The 23169-nt window shown below is 48.0% G+C and overlaps 1 protein-coding gene across 1 annotated transcript in view; it reads right to left on the bottom strand.

Annotated features, from left to right (window-relative positions):
* Positions 1–7162: 7162 nt before the first annotated feature.
* LOC121838507 (venom metalloproteinase antarease-like TpachMP_B) overlaps positions 7163–23169 on the bottom strand; it is a 48974-nt gene continuing 32967 nt past the window's right edge. Inside the window, exons 9-11 of the mRNA XM_042294794.1 lie at positions 8816–8871; positions 7566–7677; positions 7163–7334 (exon numbers count right to left, since the gene is read on the bottom strand). Of these exons, the coding sequence (XP_042150728.1) occupies positions 7163–7334; positions 7566–7677; positions 8816–8871 (340 nt within the window). The remainder of the gene's footprint in view (positions 7335–7565; positions 7678–8815; positions 8872–23169) is intronic.

The raw sequence follows: 23169 nt of genomic DNA, 5'->3' as shown, positions 1-23169 counted from the left end.
TGTGAAACAGATAATTTTTTTAATTTTTTGTCCCATCACCCAGTGCAACACAAGAAGTCAGTAGTGCGATCGTTTGTACAGAGATCAAATACCCTGTCATCTAACGAGCTCCATGGCGCAAATGAGATGACTCATTTAAAGGGAGCTTTGGTGAAACGTCACTATTCAAAGCATTTTGCTGACGAGGTCAAAAACAAAATTAAACAAAATGTGAAACCGCGCGAAAGGGAAAGAGATAAGAATGTAGTGTGCATGCCCTATGTCAAAGGAGTCTCCGAACCTCTTAGTCGCGCTCTGAGGCCCCTTGGCATTCGAACTGTTTTCAAGCCATACAGAACAATTGGAAATTCCGTTTCCAAACCAAAGAACCCAACCCCGGCGAACGTCCAAAGAGGCGTTATCTACAAGATACCCTGCAGTGACTGCCCAGCGTCCTACATTGGTGAAACCGGACGAAGGAGAGATACCAGACTTAAGGCTAGCCCACATGGCGCGTTTTTTTAGTGCGTCAAGACGCGCGTCTCGGCTTGGCGCGCGCGCTAAGCAGGACGCGTGCGCCCAGTCAAACCACACGCAGCGCTACCGTGCAGCGCTTCGCGTCTGCGTTTCCGAAGCGTCTGCCCAACGTAGCCAGACGCGCTTAAGAAACAAAAGCAAATATTAAATAGAAATCGCGCGGTAAATGATGGCTACATGTCGTAATATTTAATGTTAGTAATAGTAAGCACTCATTCTTATTACAGCAATCGCAATGAAGCTCAATTTCACTAATTTTCATCCTTTTTAGTGCGTACGCCTCATCCACGTTTCGATACGCCATTGGCATCACCATCGCCCGCGCCAAAACATTTACAGCTGGCCGCTGGCCGCTACATAGGTTACGTTGTTCCGGTTGTTACCGGTAGTATCAATTTTGTACCTTTGTCTCTCGGTGTCCTTGTATTCCTTAAATTTGGCCTGCCAGAGTGCAGGACGCTTTTGTACTTCGCTAGGTCCTCTCTGTTCCGCTGAAGCAGCGTCAGCCTCTCCCGCGGAGCAGAGAGGATTCCCTGGACTTGTGTAAAAGGTATGACAAACTGATATCCTCGGGGGGAAGGACGTAACTACCCATGTTCGCCCTGCTGCTAGCGTCGGCGGGGCCTAAAAGCCGTTTTTATTTAAGGCCGCGAGCGTGCAAATTTTGTAAACTCCGCGCGCGCGGGTGTGTGTGTGTGCGTGCGCTCTGCCTTGGAATGGCAGAGCGCACGCTTTTTATTTATTTTCTTTTCCCGTATCCCTTTCCCTATTTGGCGGCGGGCTAGCAGGCCCACTTGCGTAAGTGTCTCAACCTTTTTGCCTAGCCTCGCACGCTGCCGAGTGGGTACCGCAATATGTGCAAATAAAATTATTATTATTATTATTATTATCGCCTTTGCCGCGAGGTCCGTGGCGAAAACTACAGTCCTACAGTGGCGAAAACAGTAGAGAAAATTCAAACGCTCCTTGCAACTAGGGGACACGGCAATTCATTGGTTGTTGTCTTCTGGACGCAGCGCGAGACGCAACGCGTGGACGCAAAATATCTGGCTCCTCCAGATACGCCGGAATGCGCCGAAAAACGCCGCGTTTCGTCCCGGCGCCGAAGTGACGTCAAAGCGCAGGCGCAGACGCGACGCAGACGCGGAGAAAAGCGCACCATGTGGGCTAGCCTTTAAAGAACACAAGCGGGTGTCCCTTACGCATCCCACGCGACGCGACTGAAGACTGAATTGGTGGACCATGCGTGGACAATGGGGCATTCTTTCGACTTTCTGACCGCGACGACCTTGGCGAGGGAGGACAGATGGGGGCCCCGAAAACTCCTAGAATCGTGGTTTGTTCGCAGGGACACATCCGTGTGCAACAAAAACCGCGGCCCTCTCCACGAAGCTTACACGGACATTCGTGAAAAATAGCGTTGACTTGAGGTTGAATCTTGCATTTGCCGTGTAACTACTGATGATGCCTCCCGCATGGGAGGCGAAACGTCTTATGAAATTGTATTTTCTGTTATGTCAAGTCGGTGTTCTCATTTTAATTATGACATCTCCCGGCTTTTGGAGTATTTTGGCATGTTCTTATAGATCTTGTCTGATTTATATGTGTTTATTGCACGCAGAAATTTCTCATACAAATGAGATTCTTCAATACGGAAGTGTAAGTGGCCTGCAAATTAAGGTTATTATGATAATGAAATTAATGCAAAGGTGCAAGCGAGCTGGAAAAGAATGATGAAAATAATCGCTGTAGAAGAAGAACAAGGGGACAAACACAAATCTCAACACAGCTAGGGGAAATAGCTGTGTTGGGAGATATGTGTCTGTCCTTTGCCCCCCATGTTCTTCTTCTGCAGGGAATATTTTCATAACGGATGTTTTTCTGATTCATGAGATTAAATTAATAATACAACATTTAGATTTTTAATGAACACACACGAAGAAAGAGAGAGAAGTATCCTTCCACTAGCATAAGGCAGCCGATATACGAATGCCTCTTTAATTGGAGTGATTATCCAAAATGCGTGCCTACGAAAATTCTAAGGGCCCTGTCACACCGAGGCAACCCGACAGCAACACAGTATGTTGTCCAGGAATCGTGCAACTTGTTGCTCACTTCCCATGTAGTTCGACAACCCTGCAACATGATGTGTCACATGTCACATGTCTGTCACATGATGTGTGGATGATGTGACAGGGTTGTCACCGACAACCCTGTCACATCATCCATGCACAACATGGATGACAACGAAAAAGTTACCTTGGTATGACAGCTTTCGGCAACAAAAACGCAAGCAACTTGTGCTGGACAACGTGTGCTGCTTTAAGACAGAGCTAGTTTTCTATTAACGTCCTTTTCTGATGAGCTTACTGAAATAAAGGCTCGGAAAACGTTATTCAACAATACTTAAGGCTGACGTGCAGCAAAAATAATTTTATGAATGTTTTTACTGCATAATTATGGCAAGTGCTTGTCGAAATGGTCACAGCTACGGTCGTGAACGTTCAGAGTGGTGTTGAAATTTGAACTACCGAGATACCACCTCACATTACTGCTAGTGAAATAAAATGGCATGTCTATACTCGCCTGCTGATAAAGTATTATTAAAATAAGGCTAGAAAGCAAAGGTAAAAAAATAAAAGCATTAAAACGACCGCTATGATAATGCTTCTTGATTTCATTTCATTTCATTTAATTTATTATACCCTGAAGGCGCCCATAGGGTCCTACATAAAGGGCGGAAGTACAACATTATTCAGAACACAAACAGAAAAGAAATAAATTAAGAAAACAGGTGTTACGGTTGGTATGCGTTTAAAGGGGCCATGGAACGAATTTTGGGTTTTGATGAATGATTTTAAATTCGGACTTTACTAATCGCATATCGTTTAGTTGGCCAAAAGAAAGAGGGTAGAAAGTCAAAAGCCAGCTTTTCGGTAAGAACATTTGAATATATAGCGGACTATTTTGTGCCTTCTTGCCTTCTAAAGCTCTCCGCCTTTTCACTATGATACATCCGCGGTTCCAAAAGCGCGTCACCGGCGCCAAGCTGACGTCAGCAGAGCCCAGCTCTCGCATTGGACACGAGAACTGCGTCACTCGGACGTATGCGCTCGTCAACAATCAATCCGTCGATGAATATTTGGATTCGCCTTCGTGGCCAATGAGTGCTCTGCCGGAACTTATTGTCACTGGGGAATGAGAAGTTCTCTGGTGTGCAAAAAAAAGCACGGTGGAACCTAGAAGTCATCGAACCGGTGCCGAAGGAATGTCACGACCACGCGATTTCACAATTCGCATTTGAGTTGAGGATTAAAGCTACGGAGGAAGAAGTAGGAAAATCGTTTCAGGACCCCTTTAAGTAAGGAGCAAGAAAAGCCCTGAAACCAGAGGATTCTTGGATGATTACAATATTATCAAAAAGGGAGTTGCATTCGTATGTAGTCAACTGTAATGGGGATAATTTAAAAAAAAGGTTTGTTCGTGGAGTGCCCAAATGAAGTTTTTGGAAATTTTCAGTACGCGTGGAAATATTTGGTGCAGCCCGGCAATACAGTTCTCTCTTCGATGGGCAGTGGTAGTACAAAGTATGCAATGATGCAAGTCTTGAGATTTTATTCTTGTGTGCAAGAGTTGGTAGTCCCAGTTTTTTCTTTAGTGAGGTGATGGTTGCGCACGTGCAGTTTTCAAGAATGAAGCGTGTAGCTCTATTTTGCACTAATTCTAGTTTTTGTGCCAAATAAAACTGATGTGGTTCTTATATTAAAGAAGCGTAATCAAGTTCAGATCAAATGAGGGCAGTATATGCTACAAGCTTTCTTTCCCAGTTGGCCATGTGAGATTTACCACCGAATTCAGAAACCTCACTCAAACTACACTCAAACTGAAGGCCCGTCCACATCACCGAGGAAGGCACGAGGCCCGGCGCTTGCCAATCGCGAGGACGGATCCGCCGTAGCGATTGGCCAGCGCCGGCCCTCGCGCCTTCCTCGGGGAAGTGGAGTGGCCCTTCAGTTTGAGTATAGTTTGAGTGAGGTTTCTGAATTCGGCGGTTAGACTTAGAAAACCGAGGTTTTGACTTGCCTTTACACTTATGTGATTGATGTACGTGGGCTTTTCAAGACAAGTTTGATGTGAAATGAACACCAAGATATTTATATGTATGCACAAGTTCAAGAACCCAATCGAAGAGAGTGTGTGTTAAACTCTGCTGGATTTCGCTTAGTATTAAAATTTTGACATTTTGTTTTTGGAAATATTTATCTTCATTTGCCACATTAGACACCATGTATTAATTGTAATTAAGTCGTTCTGAAATTCAATACAATCACGAATGCTAGATGGTTTTCTATAGATCACACAATCATCCTCATAAAAACGGATGGTGGACTGGATAGTAGCGGACAAGTCGTTTACGTACAAAAAGAAAAGTGGTGGGCGCAGCACGGTTCTCTGTGGTACTGCTGATTTTACTTTTCGATGACATGAGGATTCGCGTTCATAGCAGACACTTTGCGAGCGGTCGACGAGGAGGTTCAATAACACTTTATGACAGATGGTTCTGTTTGCAAAGCGCGTAATTTAAGAAAAAGTCGTTGATGTAGTACCTAGTCAAATGCTTTTTTTAAAGTCCATAAAACTGCATTGGTTTCTGTTTTAGAGTGAAGGTTCTAATGAAGGTCCGTGACAAATTCAAAGAGCTGGGTTTCGCAAGAATGATACCGCCGGAAACCATACTGGTTTACAAAGAGCAAGTTGTCCGACAAATGATCCATAATATTCCTGAAAATTACATGCCCCAGCAGCTTACTAGGTACACTTGTCAGAGAGATTGGTCTATAATTCGTCAACTCATTCCTTCGATCGGTCTTAAAAAGTGGGATGACATTTGCTTCTTTTTAATTTGCAGGAATTTTACCAGTACGTAAGGATTGTTGTAAAAATAAACACAGAAGAGGATTAAGCTTCTTATTTGGAGAGCCCTTTCGTTGAAATAATATAATGTACTGGAGCTGAACTTGGTCGAAGATTTTCTATTAGTTTGTGAATACCAGTCGCACACATAGTAATTAGAACCATATGAGTTAATATACTATCACCAGGTAAAGAAGCTGCCAAGGGAAAGGTCTCATCAGAAAACACTTCACTAAAGAAATGGCGAAATCGTTGACACACTTCAACAAACCGGCTCGTTTCCCGAAAAATCAGTCAAGCGAAAGGGGTTGGAAATGCGCTTGGGGCTAAGTGCATTCCAAATTATTTCGAGTTAGTTTTTATAAGGCCGCGTAGGCCTCCAATAAAGATCTAATTTTTCGGTTTTTTTATTTCCTATACACACATTTGGGAAATTTCGACGGACCTTGCAAATGCAATCAAAGGACGCGATATTTTAGCCTGCTTGCTTGGCACTAGGACACAGCCGTTACCAGACACCTGAATTGATTGTAAAATCCCCAGGACGTCTTGGGGAATGAAGCAATCACATAGCAGCCGGAAGCAAGTATACAGCGTGGAGCAATATTTATTTCACCTATTGTTATGAAGGCCGATCGTGTCGGTGTCGCAGTTTTTAAGCACTGTCAGTTCAGCTCAACGCCATGCCACAAAAAACGCTTTAGGAAACTGCAGGTGCTAACTCAATTTTGCTATAGAACTAGGAATTGCATGAAAGAAATATCGGCAATTTCATTTTCCTCGTATAGGGCTATATCGTTGTCACCGAATGAAGGAACATCTTCGTAAAATAAAGGGTGGAAAATCCCCCCCCCCCCCGTGTCAAGGTTTCTAACCACAGTCACTAGCTGATGTCGTCCCGTGGCAATTTCCGGCCCTTCGAATGTTCTAGCACATTGAAGAGTCGCATTTCCAGCGACGCGTCGCCACACACAAACGAAGGTAAACAATCAAGATGGCGGAGTGTTGCAAGCGTTAGGCCCGCCGTCAGCGTGGTGTGATAGGGTGGTCGGACAACAAATCGGCCAACGCGGATTCCGGGCGACAGCGACATGTTGCCCTGCTGTTCTTGTTGCCGCGATGTGAAAGGGTCACCGAAAACGCGTCTTTCTCGTGTTGCCGAATAGAGTTGTCCGACTGCTGCCTGAGTGTAACCGGGCCTTAAGGGCGTCAAATGAATCAACGTTGTAATGTTTCTTTCGGTTCAGTTCGTTTACAAAAACAACCAAAGGACTTACTAGGCCTATAAAAAGAAAAATGATTTGTAACGTTAAATGGATTTAGCTACCTTTTGGTAGACTTTTTGATGTTTCTTAAAGTCGATATACGACCATCATTTGTTTATATTGACAATAACAGCACAACACAATACTACGCATTTTCGTTGTGAACTTGCAGCTTCGTTGCCTCTCCAATGACAGGTGAGCAGCAAGTTCCTTTCAACTATCGCTGACAGCTTAAGGAACGTGGTGCGTATTGTGGTAACGCTTTTAGCGTCGTCATTCGGTTGGTGGATTCAGCTAGCTTTTAAGTGAACTACGATTTAAGTAACTACGATTGGAAGTAACATCCCTGTCAACTGACAAACGATACATTCAAAATAAGGGTGAAATAATAGCATAGGAAATGTTACGGGTCAAAACAAGAGTAAAGGTTCGATGATGCCAGTGCCTAGCAAAGTTCAAGCAAATACTTACTTCAAAACAAATTGCATCTGCACCTCACTGCAATTCGAAAACGCGAAAGGGGGTCCACGATGCCCTACAGCTTCCATAATGTATTTCTCTTTGTACTTGCAGTCAACAGCACCAGGATGATTCGGGATATATTCCAAGGGACCACTTCCATCGTGCGTGCACCCGAGCCTGCGAAAATATTGTTCATCGTAAAAAAAAATCTAATATTCAACACTATAATCAGGGACAAATTAACAAACGCAAAGCAAGGCTCATTATGGTCACGCTTCTTATCGGCCCATATCACGTTGTCCGCAGCGATGATAAAAGCCAATGGATTCATTAACGGTTACAAAAAAAGCTTTTCCCGGGTGATACGCTGAGCATATGCGTTTATAAAGGAAGTGACAAGATACTTACAAATGCCCAATTTCGTGGGCTATTGTGGTGAATCCATGGTAAAGAGGGGGTGCGCCCACGGAAATTCCAACATTCCAGCCTTTCACACAGACCAATCCGGGACTGGCGAGACCTATGAATAATAATACATCTGTTGCTTGCCAAATACATTCCATAACGTTTTTTTAACCTGTAAGAATAAGCTGCGATGTGAAATCCCCCTGTCTTGAAAAACAGGTATTTAGAATTATGAGACGTTCAGCCACTTAAAAATAAAATTTAGCCGAGGCGTGACCGCGGCGTGACCGAATGCCAAGGATACAAACCGTATCTAGAGGTTGGGCGGTGTGCTTAGAGGGAAAATTTGTTTTCAGAGAGATACAAGCAAAACATACACGCAAACAAACATCTAGAGTTACTTTTTTCAGCGCAAGGCTAAGTTACGAATAACTAAACGCTCAGTCTTCGGCCAAATGTAGCGCTTTGTGCTCAAACCTGATGCCAAAGTTTCAGAACTTGCTGACTCAATGGTTATGAACAGTTTTAGGAAATTCAGAATAAGACGAGGGCAGTTGACGAGGTCCAGCAACGCATGAAAATGAGTGACGTCGGCTACCAAAAAGAGGACTCATTTTGCCAGTGTAAAATAAAAAAAAAAATTGCTTCTAGCTTATGAGTTTGCAAACAGCGAGTTTTAAAACTTTGGCACCAGGTTGTACGGTTAGAGCTCCGTTTAAAGGGCACTAAGCGTTGGGCAATGCGTAGGCTGTCTTGTCATGAAAAACACTATTTTTTGCGAACACGCGTACACTTGCGGCCTTACAATTTTACGTAGAATAAAAATGTACAATCATAATTTGTTGAGTCTCGCGTTTTGTGTTGCAGAAATCTCACCACGAATATAAGTGAAATTTTCAAGAGATATTCCTTGCTTGTGATTTTTATGATCATCATCTGACGACAACTCTTGCCGTCAAATTTTATTTGCGAACTAAGTGGCCAAAGCATGCTTTAAGAACATTTTGAACTTGGCTTTCTCCAAATGCTTCAAAGCATACAATGTTAATTTTGTTTAGTAAAGGCCATCTTCCGTGATAACGGCCACCAACTTACAAATCACACTCAGTAATTCGTGTTACCAACTAGCAGAAACGGCGTATATCATTCGTTATTCGTTAGACACCTCTCAGAAATAACTGGTTACACTCCGATGTCATCAAGATTCAGCACTAATGTGTGGTCCGGAGCATCTTGTGACCCCGCTCTCTTACCTTGAAGACCAGGAGATACTTTGATAGTCTTCTCGTTACGTCTCCCTAAGCGGCGCCTGAAATGCAATTATGAAAATACTAATTATGCGCATTCCTGCTGCTATGAACATTAGTCACGTGAAACGGTGTATGTTCGTATAGTTTGTGCTTTTTAGGCTTTATATTTCCTTTCTTAAGAAAGTCATGAAAGCTACACATATCAAGTCTCGGCAGGTGGGTTACACGGCGATGGAGACGTAACAGAGGAGCTGTCACGATAAGTAATAAATGAACGTTCTAGTTTGTAAGAAAAAACATACCATTCTAACTAGAACGTAGTTGAGCGTCGTCAAAAAGCACTAAACTAGTCGATTTCAGAAAATTTTAGAACATTTGGGAAGGGTTATGTCCCGCTGACGTTACCACCCGTGAAATCGGTGCACGGTTGGTGATGCAAAAACTCAGATGAGAATATAATCGTCTGCGTTTACTTATCACCTGCCCTGCCAATCTAAAAAAAAATTCGATTTTGTATGTTATATTTACCCGCGGCCCTTACCACGCCTTTCTCTAGGCCATCGCTTTGAACAAAACGTAGAGATAGAGAAAATGATTGTGCATCAAGAAAAGCATAAGCTTTTTTGTATTTAGAACCTTAACATACTGCAATAAATACTAAATATCCCCTAAACTCACTTACCATACATAAACAATCGAGAAAATCGAAGACTTCTCTTGACCTTCGCAAAAGAAATATTGCCGCGCGCGCAGCTGGCCAAGTAGGCAGCGCGCGCGTGGCCTAACGGCTATCGCGCTTGCCTCGCACGCAGAAGGCCAGGTTTCGATTCCTGGCAGCGGCTACACATTTTTGTTGACAGTGTAATTTGATGTTCTGGTGAATTCGAGAACCGTCTTGTTGATTCGCGGTTAGAATGTTCTACGCGCCGAACCTTCTACGCCGAACGATCCAGAAACCCACGGGGTACATAAGGGATTCCGCCAGGCGAGCGCATTCAGTCTCGCCCCAGCGTTCGACTCTGCTGCCACGCCGACTTCGACGCCCGCGACGCTCTATTATTATCTTTTGTACCCTTTTATTTTTGGCACAAGTTCGCCACATTAATCATTTATTTCTTCCTGTTCATGTATTGTTTTTGGTCACCACCCGTGACATATTGGTGGAGGTGCGGGGTAACGCATGCCCGTGCAGCGTTCCCCTCCGAGGGTTCGCAGTGCAAGTCCGACGCCAAGCCCACGAAGAACCGACGAAGGCACTACCGAGATCCGGTTCAGTCGTCGCACCCAAGGCCTACACCCGGAATTCGGAGTTCTGCCGCCCAGGACCAAGCAGCCAACGAAGCCGACGATGGCCGACGAGTCGCCGACCCCCGCCGCTCCTCCCGTCGTCTACCTGCCCGCCGCTCCCCGTACGCCGACTCCCTTCTACGGCGAGATCCATGAGGATGTCGAAGACTGGATCAAGCACTACGAGCGTGTGGCGCGGCACAACGGATGGACTGCGGAGCAGTGCCTAGAGGACCTCTACTTTTCGCTGGAAGGTACTGCGAGGCATTGGTTCGAGAATCACGAGGCTTCGCTTACGTCGTGGGAGATCTGTGTGGCCGAGTTGCAGCGGACGTTCGCCACCCTACACCGACGGGAGAAGGCAGAAGATCTCCTCCGAATTCGAACGCAGGGCCCCGACGAAAGCATCACAAGCTTCGTAGAAGATGTCCTCCGCCTGAGCGCCCGTGCCGACCCACGAGCCACAGACGACAAGAAGCTGCGGGTCCTCATGCGCGGGGTGAGAGACGACATCTTTGGAGGCCTCGTGCGCAACCCGCCGGTCACCACCAAAGCCTTCGTCACCGAGGCGACAAACATCGAGCGCGCCCTCCAAGCGCGCGCTTCCCACTACCAGCGACATCCAAGTGTCGCTGCAACCGCGCTGCTTGGCGGCGAGAACGCTCCTGGTTCGGACATCCGCGAAATCATCCGGGAGGTTGTCCGGGAGGAACTGCGAAGGTTGCTGCCAACCACCAGCCGTCCGCCAACCATTTCCATCACCGAGGCTGTCCGAGAAGAAGTGCATCGAGCGCTCCAACCAGAGGTTCCCGTCACCAGGGTGGCACCGGAGGAACCGACGTTGAGCTACGCCGCCATGGCCCGACGACCGCCGCAAACTTCCCGCCAAGCCACGGCGCCACCCCGAAGAGACGCCCCAACGCCGCAGTACCCCCGACGTCACTCTCCTGCGCCGCAGCACGAACGACGCCGCGACGACCAGCTCCAGTACGCCAGTCAGGAGCCCCGTGCACCCCGGAAGACCGATGTGTGGCGAACGCCCGACCGACGCCCTCTGTGCTTCCACTGCGGGGAAGCAGACCACACCTACCGCCGATGCCCATACCGTCGACTCGGGCTGCGCGGGTTACACCCGAACGACCCGCGACCCCGATATGGTGAACGCCCTCGGGAGATCGACGAGTACCTGCGACGACCTCAGTCCCCCGAGCCTACGTCCCGCCGAGAGTTCCGGTCGCCGTCGCCACGACGTCCAGCTTCGCCGATGCACCGACCCCGACGTGAAAGCCTGTCGCCCCTCGCTCCTCGCCGGGGAAACTAGGCGCGGCAACCCCTGGAGGTGGAGTTGCCGAAGACGACCGACGCCAAGATCCTCCACGAACGTCGGAGGGCCCCCACTCGAACGCTACCAGAGATCAAAAGCACGCCCCTGCAACGGTGTCCAATAACCTAAACGTCATCATCGACGGCCACGACGCATCAGCGCTCGTGGACACCGGAGCAGACTACTCAGCCTTGAGTGGGAGGCTCTCCCGTCGCCTGCGAAAAGTGACAACGCCGTGGGAGGGCCCTCAAATACGAACCGCCGGTGGGCACCTCATCACACCACTCGGGCGATGCACCGCTCGCGTCGAGATCCACGGTAAGACGTGCCCTGTAAAGTTCGTCGTTCTGCAAGACTGTTCGAGGGACGTTATCCTCGGAATGGACTTCCTCTACGAGTATGGCGCCGTCATCGACCTCGGAGCAAACCGGTTGACGCTGCGAAAGCCTGTTTCGCCACCGGAGGAACCCAAAGCGACGTCATCTGCGGTCCGAGTCCTCGCCAGCCACGTGAACTTACCGCCCCGGTCGAGTGTTTTCGTACCCGTCGGGATCACCGAAGATTTCTGCGGCGAAGTTCTGCTCGAAGGAAGCCTCCAGTTGCTTCTGGGAAGAGGAATAGGCGTCGCAAGAGGCGTTGCTGAACTTCAGGATGGCCGCACTGTGGTCCTCGTCACGAACTTCCGAAATGAAGCGCAACACCTCACAAAAGGTGCAGCCGTGGGACAGGTCGAGGAACTCCAAAACTCCGCCGCAGTCGCCGCCATTACTGACGAATTCTCGCCACCTCAGCAAGACAGTGCGTCGCCAGCACAGCTCGACATTGACCCTAAACTCCCGGGCACGAAACGACGACAGTTGATTAACCTTCTCGCCGAATACCGCGACCGCTTTGCCACGTCGTCGAAGGTGCGCCAAACCACCGTTGCGAAGCACCGCATCGTTACCGAGGACGACGCGCGCCCTGTGCATCGATCGCCATACAGAGTCTCCGTTAAAGAAAGGCAGGCGATCCAGGAGCAAGTGCAAGAAATGCTGAACGACGACATAATTCAACCTTCAAGCAGTCCTTGGGCCTCTCCAGTCGTACTGGTTAAGGAGAAAGACGGGACGCTTAGGTTCTGTGTAGACTACCGGCAGCTGAACACGGTGACGAAGAAAGACGTCTACCCACTCCCCCGCATCGACGACACTCTAGACCGGCTGCGGCACTCTCGATATTTCTCATCGATGGATCTGAATTGCGGCTACTGGCAGATCGAAGTCGACGAAAGGGACCGAGAAAAGACAGCCTTCGTCACGCCGGATGGACTGTACGAGTTCAAAGTGATGCCCTTCGGACTGTGCACGGCGCCAGCAACTTTCCAACGTGTCATGGACACCGTACTGGCAGGACTGAAGTGGCAGAGCTGTCTCGTCTACCTCGACGACGTCGTCGTGTTTTCCAGCGACTTCGACGAGCACTTGCGACGACTCCGAGCAGTTCTCCAAGCCATACGGACCGCCGGGCTCACCCTGAAGCCGTCAAAGTGTCGGTTCGCTTATGACGAACTGAAGTTCCTCGGCCATGTGGTTAGTAACGAAGGTGTCCGCCCAAACCCCGAGAAGACTCGTGCCGTCGCAGCATTTCCAGCGCCAAGAGACAAGAAGGCCGTCCGAAGGTTCCTTGGGCTATGTGCCTACTATCGGCGCTTCGTTCGAGATTTCGCAAGAATTTCCGCACCGCTCACACACCTCACGAAGGACGCCGAGAAGTTCGAATGGGCCGATGAACAGCAGCAGGCATTTGACGAGCTGAAGCGACGACTGCAGACTCCTCCTGTCCTTGGACATTTCGACCAGGATGCGGAAACCGAGATTCACACGGACGCAAGTAACGCAGGGCTTGGCGCGGTTTTGGTTCAAGTACAACAAGGCACCGAGCGAGTCATCGCCTATGCAAGTCGGACATTGACCAAGGCGGAGAGAAATTACTCCACGACTGAGAAAGAATGCCTTGCGGTCGTCTGGGCAATCACGAAGTTTCGTCCGTACTTATACGGGAGCCCGTTCCGGGTAGTCACGGACCACCACTCGCTCTCCTGGCTTGCGAACCACAAGGACCCGTCAGGACGCCTCGCGCGGTGGAGTCTCCGACTACAAGAGTTCAACATGACCGTCGTCTACAAGTCAGGCCACAAGCACAGCGACGCCGACTGCCTGTCCAGAGCTCCCGTCGCAACACCTTCCGGCAGCAGCGACGACGATGACGACGAGTATTTTCTGGGCGCAGTGAACATCGACGACATGGCCCGGCGTCAACGAGACGATCCTGAGCTGCGCGCACTAATAGAGCACCTGGAAGGGCGCGGGAGTGCCATGCCACGTGTTTTTTCACGAGCGCTGCCAACCTTCGCCATTAGACAAGGTGTACTCTACAAAGAGAACTTCGGGAACAACAACTCGCCATGGCTGCTGCTAATCCCGACCGACCTTCGGGAGGAGATCTTTCAAGCCTGCCACGACGACCCGACGTCCGGACACCTTGGTTACAGCCGGACCCTGGCCCGTATTCGTGAAAAGTATTACTGGCCCAAGCTCCCCAAAACCGTCCACCTGTACACACGATCATGTCATGAATGCCAGCGACGAAAGAAACCTCCGACGAGGCCGGCCGGACTCTTGCTGTCAATTCCTCCGCCAACAGCACCCTTCCAGCAGATCGGAATGGATCTACTTGGCCCTTTTCCGCCGTCGACGTCGGGAAATCACTGGATCATCGTCGCCACAGATTATCTCACGCGGTATGCCGAAACGAAAGCCCTTCCTTCCGGAACTGCTGTGGAAGTTGCCAAGTTTTTCATTGAATCCATCGTCCTCCGGCACGGCGCTCCCGAAGTCCTGATCTCAGACCGTGGATCATCATTCATGGCCCAGCTGACGCAAGAAGTCCTTCGTCTCAGCCACACCAGCCGTCGCCGCACCACGGCGTACCACCCGCAGACCAACGGGCTAACAGAGAGACTCAACAAGACCATCGCAGACATGATCTCCATGTACGTCGACGTGGAGCACAAGACATGGGACGAGGTGCTGCCGTACGTCACATTTGCCTACAACACGGCCGTACAAGAGACCACCGGAATGACACCCTTTCAGCTGGTGCATGGGCGCAAGGTAACGACAATGCTGGACGCTATGTTACCCCACGAAGCGGCTCTCGACGCAAGCGACGACGCCCAGGTGGTTGCCCAAAGGGCAGAAGAAGTTCGTCAGCTCGCCAGACTTCGGATTCAGGCTCAACAACGTGTCGACACTGGCCGCTACAACCTTCGTCGTCGGGACGTCCACTTCGAGCCCGGAGACAGGGTGTGGGTGTGGACACCGATTCGCCGCCGCGGTCTCAGCGAGAAGCTCCTGAAACGTTACTTTGGACCCTACAAAGTGCTTCGTCGACTCGGGGATCTGAACTACGAGGTGATGCCCGACGGAACACGGACTTCATCACGCCGCCCTCCACGACCAGAAGTCGTCCACGTCGTGCGCATGAAGCCGTACTACGCTCGATAGGACAGTGGACCTTACGTATTCCAAATACTCTTTAGTTTACCGTTCCTTTTATTTGCTTTGTTTTGTTTTTGGGTTGCATCGGGACGATGCACTTTTTAAAGGGGGGAGTAATGCCGCGCGCGCAGCTGGCCAAGTAGGCAGCGCGCGCGTGGCCTAACGGTTATCGCGCTTGCCTCTCAAGCAGAAGGCCAGGGTTCGATTCCTGGCAGCGGCTACACATTTTTGTTGACAGTGTAATTTGATGTTCTGGTGAATTCGAGAACCGTCTTGTTGATTCGCGGTTAGAATGTTCTACGCGCCGAACCTTCTACGCCGAACGATCCAGAAACCCACGAGGGTACATAAGGGATTCCGCCAGGCGAGCGCATTCAGTCTCGCCCCAGCGTTCGACTCTGCTGCCACGCCGACTTCGACGCCCGCGACGCTCTATTATTATCTTTTGTACTCTTTTATTTTTGGCACAAGTTCGCCACATTAAACATTTATTTCTTCCTGTTCATATATTGTTTTTGGTCACCACCCGTGACAATATCGTTTACAGGAAATTGTTTCTCAATGTCTGCTGACAGAACATTTTAAAGCCTACAACTGCTACACTGTAAAAAAAACCGTAAGTTAACAGCCTTTTTGAAAACTGGAAAGCGCCGTGAGAGGCGTGCACGGACAAAACGCCGTAGAGGCGACATGACGGCACGAGTCCGTAAATGTACGGCTTCACATATTTCTTAGTTCAGGTCTGTGTTCCCTTTTCTTTCAAGTAAAAACACATAACACACACCACGTTTGCTCTAGAGATAGTTTTCTTGTTGGCAGATGTCTCATGTTACTTGCCATTCGTGCCAATGCTAAAATCTCTTTCGAACGGCGGAGGGAGACCCACCCAAAGGCCGGCGCACTCAGCTCGCGGACGACGACGACCGAGCGAGGAGCGCCCTCCATCACGTGATGTTTACTTCCCGGTCCGTATGCTCGCTCGCGCGTGAACCACCACGGGCGGGGACGGCGGCAGCCAAGGAGGTTAGAAGTACTAGGAGGGGGCACGTTGCAATATTGGTGAAGCCTAGTCATAAAAAGTTTAAACGATTTTGTGCCCAGCGTGACCGCAGATCTGTCTAGCTATTGGTGCGCGTGACATGTCACGTGTGAGATGGATGGTTGATTGTAGAAGGACTCCTTGCAGGCTTGCGCGCGCTGCTTCCGGTAGGTTTTATCAGACCGAAGGCTGGACTGTGGTGTATTCTAGTACCCCATAGCAAGACGAAGGCTAGCTCCGGTCACGTGATGTGATCACGTTGGCATAGTAAGTGAGGAGAGTAAGGAGGAAAATGAGAAAGAGGCGAGGCGTCAAGGGAGCATGGCTTGTGGAGGCTACGCGGCCGACGTCATGCCCTCTCCTACCCTTCTATCCTCCTTGGCGGTAGCACTCTTCGTCGTCTCCGCGATCATCTTTCACCATTCAACCGGACTAAGAAGGTAAGTTCACTCATTTTCGCATGCGCCTTGCGAGATAACCGAAGTGCAGAAGGAATCAAAGACGCGTAACTTAACGCAATAGCGCGGGCTGAGTCAGAAAACGCGCCATATTTTTTGCTTTAGCTTCCCGACTCAGTTGCGCGAGGGAAACCTAGCTATCCACGCATCAGACTCGACTTGATGGACGTGTGCAGACGCAGGGCTCATCGCCATGAGTGTTTGGTTTGCTCTGGCCTGAGTGGGCTCTCCCGAACTCCTTCTGTTCGTACCTTTTTTGCTTTCGGGCGCCGTCACCCTTTCGCTTTCGGGCGCGGTAAGAACCGGAGAAATCAGATTTTAACATGAAAGACTGAAGCGCGCTCGTTGAATAATCATAATGAGCGCTGTCGCGTACTGAATTTAAGAGCATGTCATGTTTTCTCTAGTTTATACACTGATGTTCAGGACAATTGCTGGATCGCGTACCCCTCCTTGATCGCTGCAGCCCGAGTGCGGCCCCCGGACGGCAATCTTGCATGTTGAGAAAGCGCTTTTGGAGCGTTGCGGAGGCTGGCGGCAGCGTGCTGAAGACACTGTTTTACTCGTTCGTCGTCATTCACCGAAGAAGTTCTTTAAAACTCGACGTGAAACTTGCCGATGAAAACACGTGACAATTTTTACGGAGGCGCAGTGCAGCAGAAAAAAGGCACAACTCGTCGAAAGCAAGTTTCGCCGGTCTCGCGGCATGTTCAAAGCTTCCTTGGCACCCCGAAGCGCTGCGTCTCTATGCCTTCGCACGCTTGGATGCCGGTCAAGAATCGACACCGTGTGAATGTGTTTTGCGAGTGCAATGTGCCTGTAGCCGTATGTGCTTCTGGAGCAGCGGTTTACTTTCCTCTGACGACTGTATTTGTAACTAAGTGGCGACGGAAGAGGGGGGGAAAGTACTTCTTTTTTTTGTTTTTTTTGTTAGACGGTTCAAAGAATACCGCGCACAACAGCTCCTCATCAGTGATCAGTGGTGTCTCATTATCAACCTACTTAATTTCACTTGACGTTTGAGCACGGCTCGCCTAATTGTGATTGGTCAACAGACTGCACACGACCATATGGACCGCGCTTCAAAGATCTTCATTCTCGCCGTCTTGTACTTTTGCCATCGAAAACCGTCCTTGCTCTACAGCGTTGCTCTATTTGTGCTGCTATGTGATCTATTAGAGTAGATTTGGAACACTGCCATGGTTAATAGTGCATAAGAGCAACTGTGCGGATTGCTTTTCCTCCTTTATTGATAGCAACTCGCCTGCACATCTAGATGCTCGAGAACTCTTTAGCCGATATAAGATGCACAGGCATCTATGCACGACACACCTTCAAAACATTTTCGCGGCACCAATTCTTGATCGGTATCCTAGCGTGCGAAGACACAGAGACTCAGCGCTTCGGCATGCCAAGGAAGCTTTGATCATGCCACCAGACCGTCGAAACTTGCTTTCGACGAGTTGTGCCTTTCTCTTGCGGCACTGCGCTTCCGTAAAAATTCACACATGTTACTCGCTTATATTTACCTACGTAAAAGCGACTATTAAAATATATATTCAAGCAAAAAGTGGCCACTTTCGGAGAAGAGTGTCCAACCCTTAGTTTCCCTGTTGTAGTAGCTTCTCCTTGGCTGGAACGATTATTGATACCTTGCGTGGGGGGAAGAGCGGTGTCAATCTTTGTTTCGGTTGCACCGATTACTTGAGAAACACTCGTATGAATCTTCCTCCCATTATTTTCATTTTAGGGAAAAATGCGTGTTCTGACGTGTGGTTTATTCGCTATGTTTAAATAGTTTTGTTGCTTTGCAGTTGTCGAAGGTGGGACTGATTTAGTTATTGCATCAAGCTTTATAGGCAATGAGGTCATTGCCAAAGTTCTGTGTTTTTGCTTTCTATTCCCTTTTCCAACAGCAATCTTTTTGCTGTGAATACTTGTGTATCTTAATTGCAGTTATAATAGTTTTTATGACACTTTGAGGAACTGCGGGAATTTCTATAGTGCTTGTATTACTTTTTACAATGTGATAAACCGGAATCGCCTGCTCCAAAAGCTCAAATGTGGGGGACACGCTATCACAGCCGTGATGAAGCACTCAAGCATCTTTTTGCTGCAGATTATACTTCTTAGCATCGCCAGCAATGACGGGGCCCATATGTTGGACGAACCACAGGACGCCACGAAATTGATTGTTCTTGAGCAAACCACGGGAAAACAGTGGTTCCTGGGATCCATCTTGGTGGATTTCAAGTTAGGAGCATTAGGAGCCTGCCAGCAATGGTCTTCAGCTACGATGCCTCTACAGAAGCCGCTCTCCCACGCCAGTCATTCAAGGCACGCTACCACAGCCATGAAGGAGCGCTCGGACATCTTTTTGCTGCAGGTTCGTTATTTAAATACTTTAACTTGCCGTCGTTCAAGCAGCTATTGTCTGCTAGTGGTATCCTGCCCCGGTGCTTGGTTGTGCTGTTTTCGTTGCGTGTGGTCTTGGTTTCGGGACGTCATGTCCTTAAGTTTGCAGTGTGAAATAAATTAAATGAAATATGTGCTACAAAAGCCATGTTTTTGCTGCAGAAGCTGTTACAAGCAGTTCTTTTATAAGCTTCACCACTGATGATTCCATTTTGTCTGTTAATGCATGGAAACATTAGCCACTTGTGCTTTCTTGCCTTTTAGACATGCACAGATAATTATATGGTTTGAAGTTCAACTGGGGGGGGGGGGGGGGGGGATTGCGGAAGCTTCATTGTTTACTTTTAGAATGTAACACGCATCTCCAATGTTCAACTTCAACGAGCTTCCCGCAGCGTCCATCTACATCACACTGGGCAAGCCTTTGTGCATCTTTGGCATGCAGGATACAACACTACTTTATTTCAATTGCAGGCTACTGCATTACCGTAAAATACCAGGCAAGCGCCCACTCATAATTTAGACATAATCGCGAAAAAATGGGGAATGGGCGCTTGCCTGGTCATCAAATTTACATATAAATGTACTGTGCATATTTTGTCAGATCTTAGAAATTTGGATATCGGCACTTCATGTGGAATAGGCGGATGCATGGTATTCTACGGTAGCTAAGAGTTGTACTTGGAGTGTCGTTCGGTACGAGAAAAATAGTTTTTCTTCATATGTTCACAAATCTAGCGTGCGAAGGCACAGAGACTCAGCGCTTCGGTATGCCAAGGAAGCTTTGATCAAGCCGCAAGACCGTCGAAACTTGCTTTCAACGAGTTTTGCTTTTTTCTTGCAGCACTGCGCTTCCGTAAAAACTCACAGGTGTTCTCATTAGCAAGTATCCGGCTTACACAGGGTTTTAAAAAAACGTTTTTGGCGAATGACGACGAACAAGTAGAAAACGTGTCTCTAGCACGCTGCGGCCAGCCTCCGCAACGCTCCGAAAACTCGATTTTTCGACGTGCAACATTGCCGTCTGGTGGCCGCACTCGCGGAGCGGGGATGTGCGATTGAACAATTGTCATAGAGATCAGTGAGTTTATCTGTAAAAAAAGTTCTTGTCTATGGCAGTTTGCTTTGAGGTGGGCCAATAATCTCCACTAGAGGGCTGGATGGCGCATTGAGCGAACAGGTATAAAGCCACCTGAAGTAAGCAGCTTGTCCCGGAAGTGAGCGCTTGACAGGCGTTCCCACTCTTACGAGCGGTGATCAAAACAGTGTCCAAGGCGCTTGATTTGATTTTGTTATAACAATAGAGCCTGCTTGTCGCGCCATAACAGTTCATGCAGGCCCGAGATGTCTTCTTGGAAGCCATTTCATGTCTGAGAATTTCGAGATTCTAGTTGAGTAAGTGTACACTCCCCAAGTTCCAGTGCCTCATTCTCAAAATTGATTCCTAAAAGGGATTATTAAAACCCACGTAAAAATGCAAGAAAGCATGAACCAAAACATTAACTCAATCCATTATAAAACCCAGCAAACACTCGACTTCTGGGACAAGCATCAAACTTTCGATGGCTTCACTTGTGCCTGACTCCGAGCTAGGCTAAGCGTCTTCCAGGCCCCTATATTAGAGATCAGTGAGGCAGGCCTACCGCGCGAACGACGGTCGTGCGTGCATGACGCCGGTGGTACCACGGGATGGCACCACTGACGTCATAAAATGCTAGAGAGCCTCAAGTAAGAGTGCATTCAACTTAAACCATGGAGTGTGTTTGCAATTTAATGGCAGCGTTAAAGATGACGGATTATACAGTTTTCTGCGTGTAAAAAATGCTTAAACTATTGGAACAAAAATGGTGTCTATAGAAAAGTGTTATTTTATTCTTCGCGTAAAATCTTCAAGCATCTGTTTTTAACCGGATTTACGTTGAAAAACTACCCGTATTCCCGTAACCAACAGCAAAATTTTGCAATATAATGGCGCCCATGAACACATGCCTTGATCTAGCAGTTGAACACACTTTTACTTGAGGCTCTTAACTAGATGCTGGCTGGAAGCAAATGACGACATGCCACCTGCTTCGGTCGCTATGATTCATTAAATACTTTCAGCAGATATGATGAATTACCATTCGATAATAAACAGGACTGAGGTACACAAACCACTTCCGTCCCACGGTGAGCTTCCATAGACGAAAACAATTTTTTTCTTTCATGAAATTGGGGAACCCCAAGTTACTCGCTTATATTTGCCTACGTAAAAGCGACTATTAAAATATATGCTCAAGCAAAAAGTGGCCACTTTCCGAGAAGAGTGTCCAACCCTTAGTTTCCCTGTTGTAGTAGCTTCGCCTCGGCTGGAATATTATTGATGCCTTGCGTGGGAGGAAGAGCGGTGTCAGTCATTGTTTCGGTGGCACCGATTACTTGAGGAACACTCGTATGAATCTTCCTCCCATTATTTTCATTTTAGGGAAAAATGCTTGTTGTGACGTGTGGTTTATTCGCTATGTTTAAATAGGTTTGTTGCTTTGCAGTTGTCGAAGATGGGACTGATTTAGTTATTGCATCAAGCTTTATAGGCAATGAGGTCATTGCCAAAGTTCTGTGTTTTTGCTTTCTATTCCCTTTTCCAACAGCAATCTTTTTGCTGTGAATAATTGTGTGTCTTAATTGCAGTTATAATAGTTTTTATGACACTTTGAGGAACTGCGGGAATTTCTATAGTGCTTGTATTACTTTTTACAATGTGATAAACCGGAATCGCCTGCTCCAAAAGCTCTAATCTGGGGGACACGCTACCACAGCTGTGATGAAGCGCTCACGCATCTTTTTGCTGCAGATTATACTTCTGAGCATCGCCAGCAATGATGGGGCCCATATGCTGGACGAACCACAGGACGCCACGAAATTGATTGTTCTCGAGCCAACCACGGGAAAACAGTGGTTCCTGGGACCCATCTTGGTGGATTTCAAGTTGGGAGCATTAGGAGCCTGCCAGCACTGGTCTTCAGCTACGATGCCTCTACAGAAGCCGCTATCCCACGCCAGTCATTCAAGGCACGCTACCACAGCCATGAAGGAGCGCTCGGACATCTTTTTGCTGCAGGTTCGTTATTTGAATACTTTAACTTGCCGTCGTTCAAGCAGCTATTGTCTGCTAGTGGTATCCTGCCCCGGTGCTTGGTTGTGCTGTTTTCGTTGCGTGTGGTCTTGGTTTCGGGACGTCATGTCCTTAAGTTTGCAGTGTGAAATAAATTAAATGAAATATGTGCTACAAAAGCCATGTTTTTGCTGCAGAAGCTGTTACAAGCAGTTCTTTTATAAGCTTCACCACTGATGATTCCATTTTGTCTGTTAATGCATGGAAACATTAGCCACTTGTGCTTTCTTGCCTTTTAGACATGCTCAGATAATTATATGGTTTGAAGTTCAACTGGGGGGGGGGGGGGGTGCGGAAGCTTCATTGTTTACTTTTAGAATGTAACACGCATCTCCAATGTTCAACTTCAACGAGCTTCCCGCAGCGTCCATCTACATCACACTGGGCAAGCCTTTGTGCATCTTTTGGCATGCAGGATACAACACTACTTTATTTCAATTGTAGGCTACTGCATTACCGTAAAATACCGGGCAAGCGCCCACTCATAATTTAGACATAATCGCGAAAAAATGGGGAATGGGCGCTTGCCTGGTCATCAAATTTACATATAAACGTACTGTGCATATTTTGTCAGATCTTAGAAATTTGGATATCGGCACTTCATGTGGAATAGGCGGATGCATGGTATTCTACGGTAGCTAAGAGTTGTACTTGGAGTGTCGTTCGGTACGAGAAAAATAGTTTTTCTTCATATGTTCACAAATCTAGCGTGCGAAGGCACAGAGTCTCAGCGCTTCGGTATGCCAAGGAAGCTTTGATCAAGCCGCAAGACCGTCGAAACTTGCTTTCAACGAGTTTTGCTTTTTTCTTGCAGCACTGCGCTTCCGTAAAAACTCACAGGTGTTCTCATTAGCAAGTATCCGGCTTACACAGGGTTTTAAAAAACGTTTTTGGCGAATGACGACGAACAAGTAGAAAACGTGTCTCTAGCACGCTGCGGCCAGCCTCCGCAACGCTCCAAAAACACGATTTTTCGACGTGCAACATTGCCGTCTGGTGGCCGCACTCGCGGAGCGGGGATGTGCGATTGAACAATTGTCATAGAGATCAGTGAGTTTATGTGTAAAAAAAGTTCTTGTCTATGGCAGTTTGCTTTGAGGTGGGCCAATAATCTCCACTAGAGGGCTGGATGGCGCAT

This window comes from Ixodes scapularis, unplaced genomic scaffold (assembly GCF_016920785.2).
Source record: "Ixodes scapularis isolate PalLabHiFi unplaced genomic scaffold, ASM1692078v2 PGA_scaffold6__148_contigs__length_123643588, whole genome shotgun sequence".
Lineage (NCBI taxonomy): Eukaryota > Metazoa > Arthropoda > Arachnida > Ixodida > Ixodidae > Ixodes > Ixodes scapularis.
Note: the sequence above shows the minus strand (reverse complement) of the source record. Positions and strands in the feature narration are given on the sequence as shown.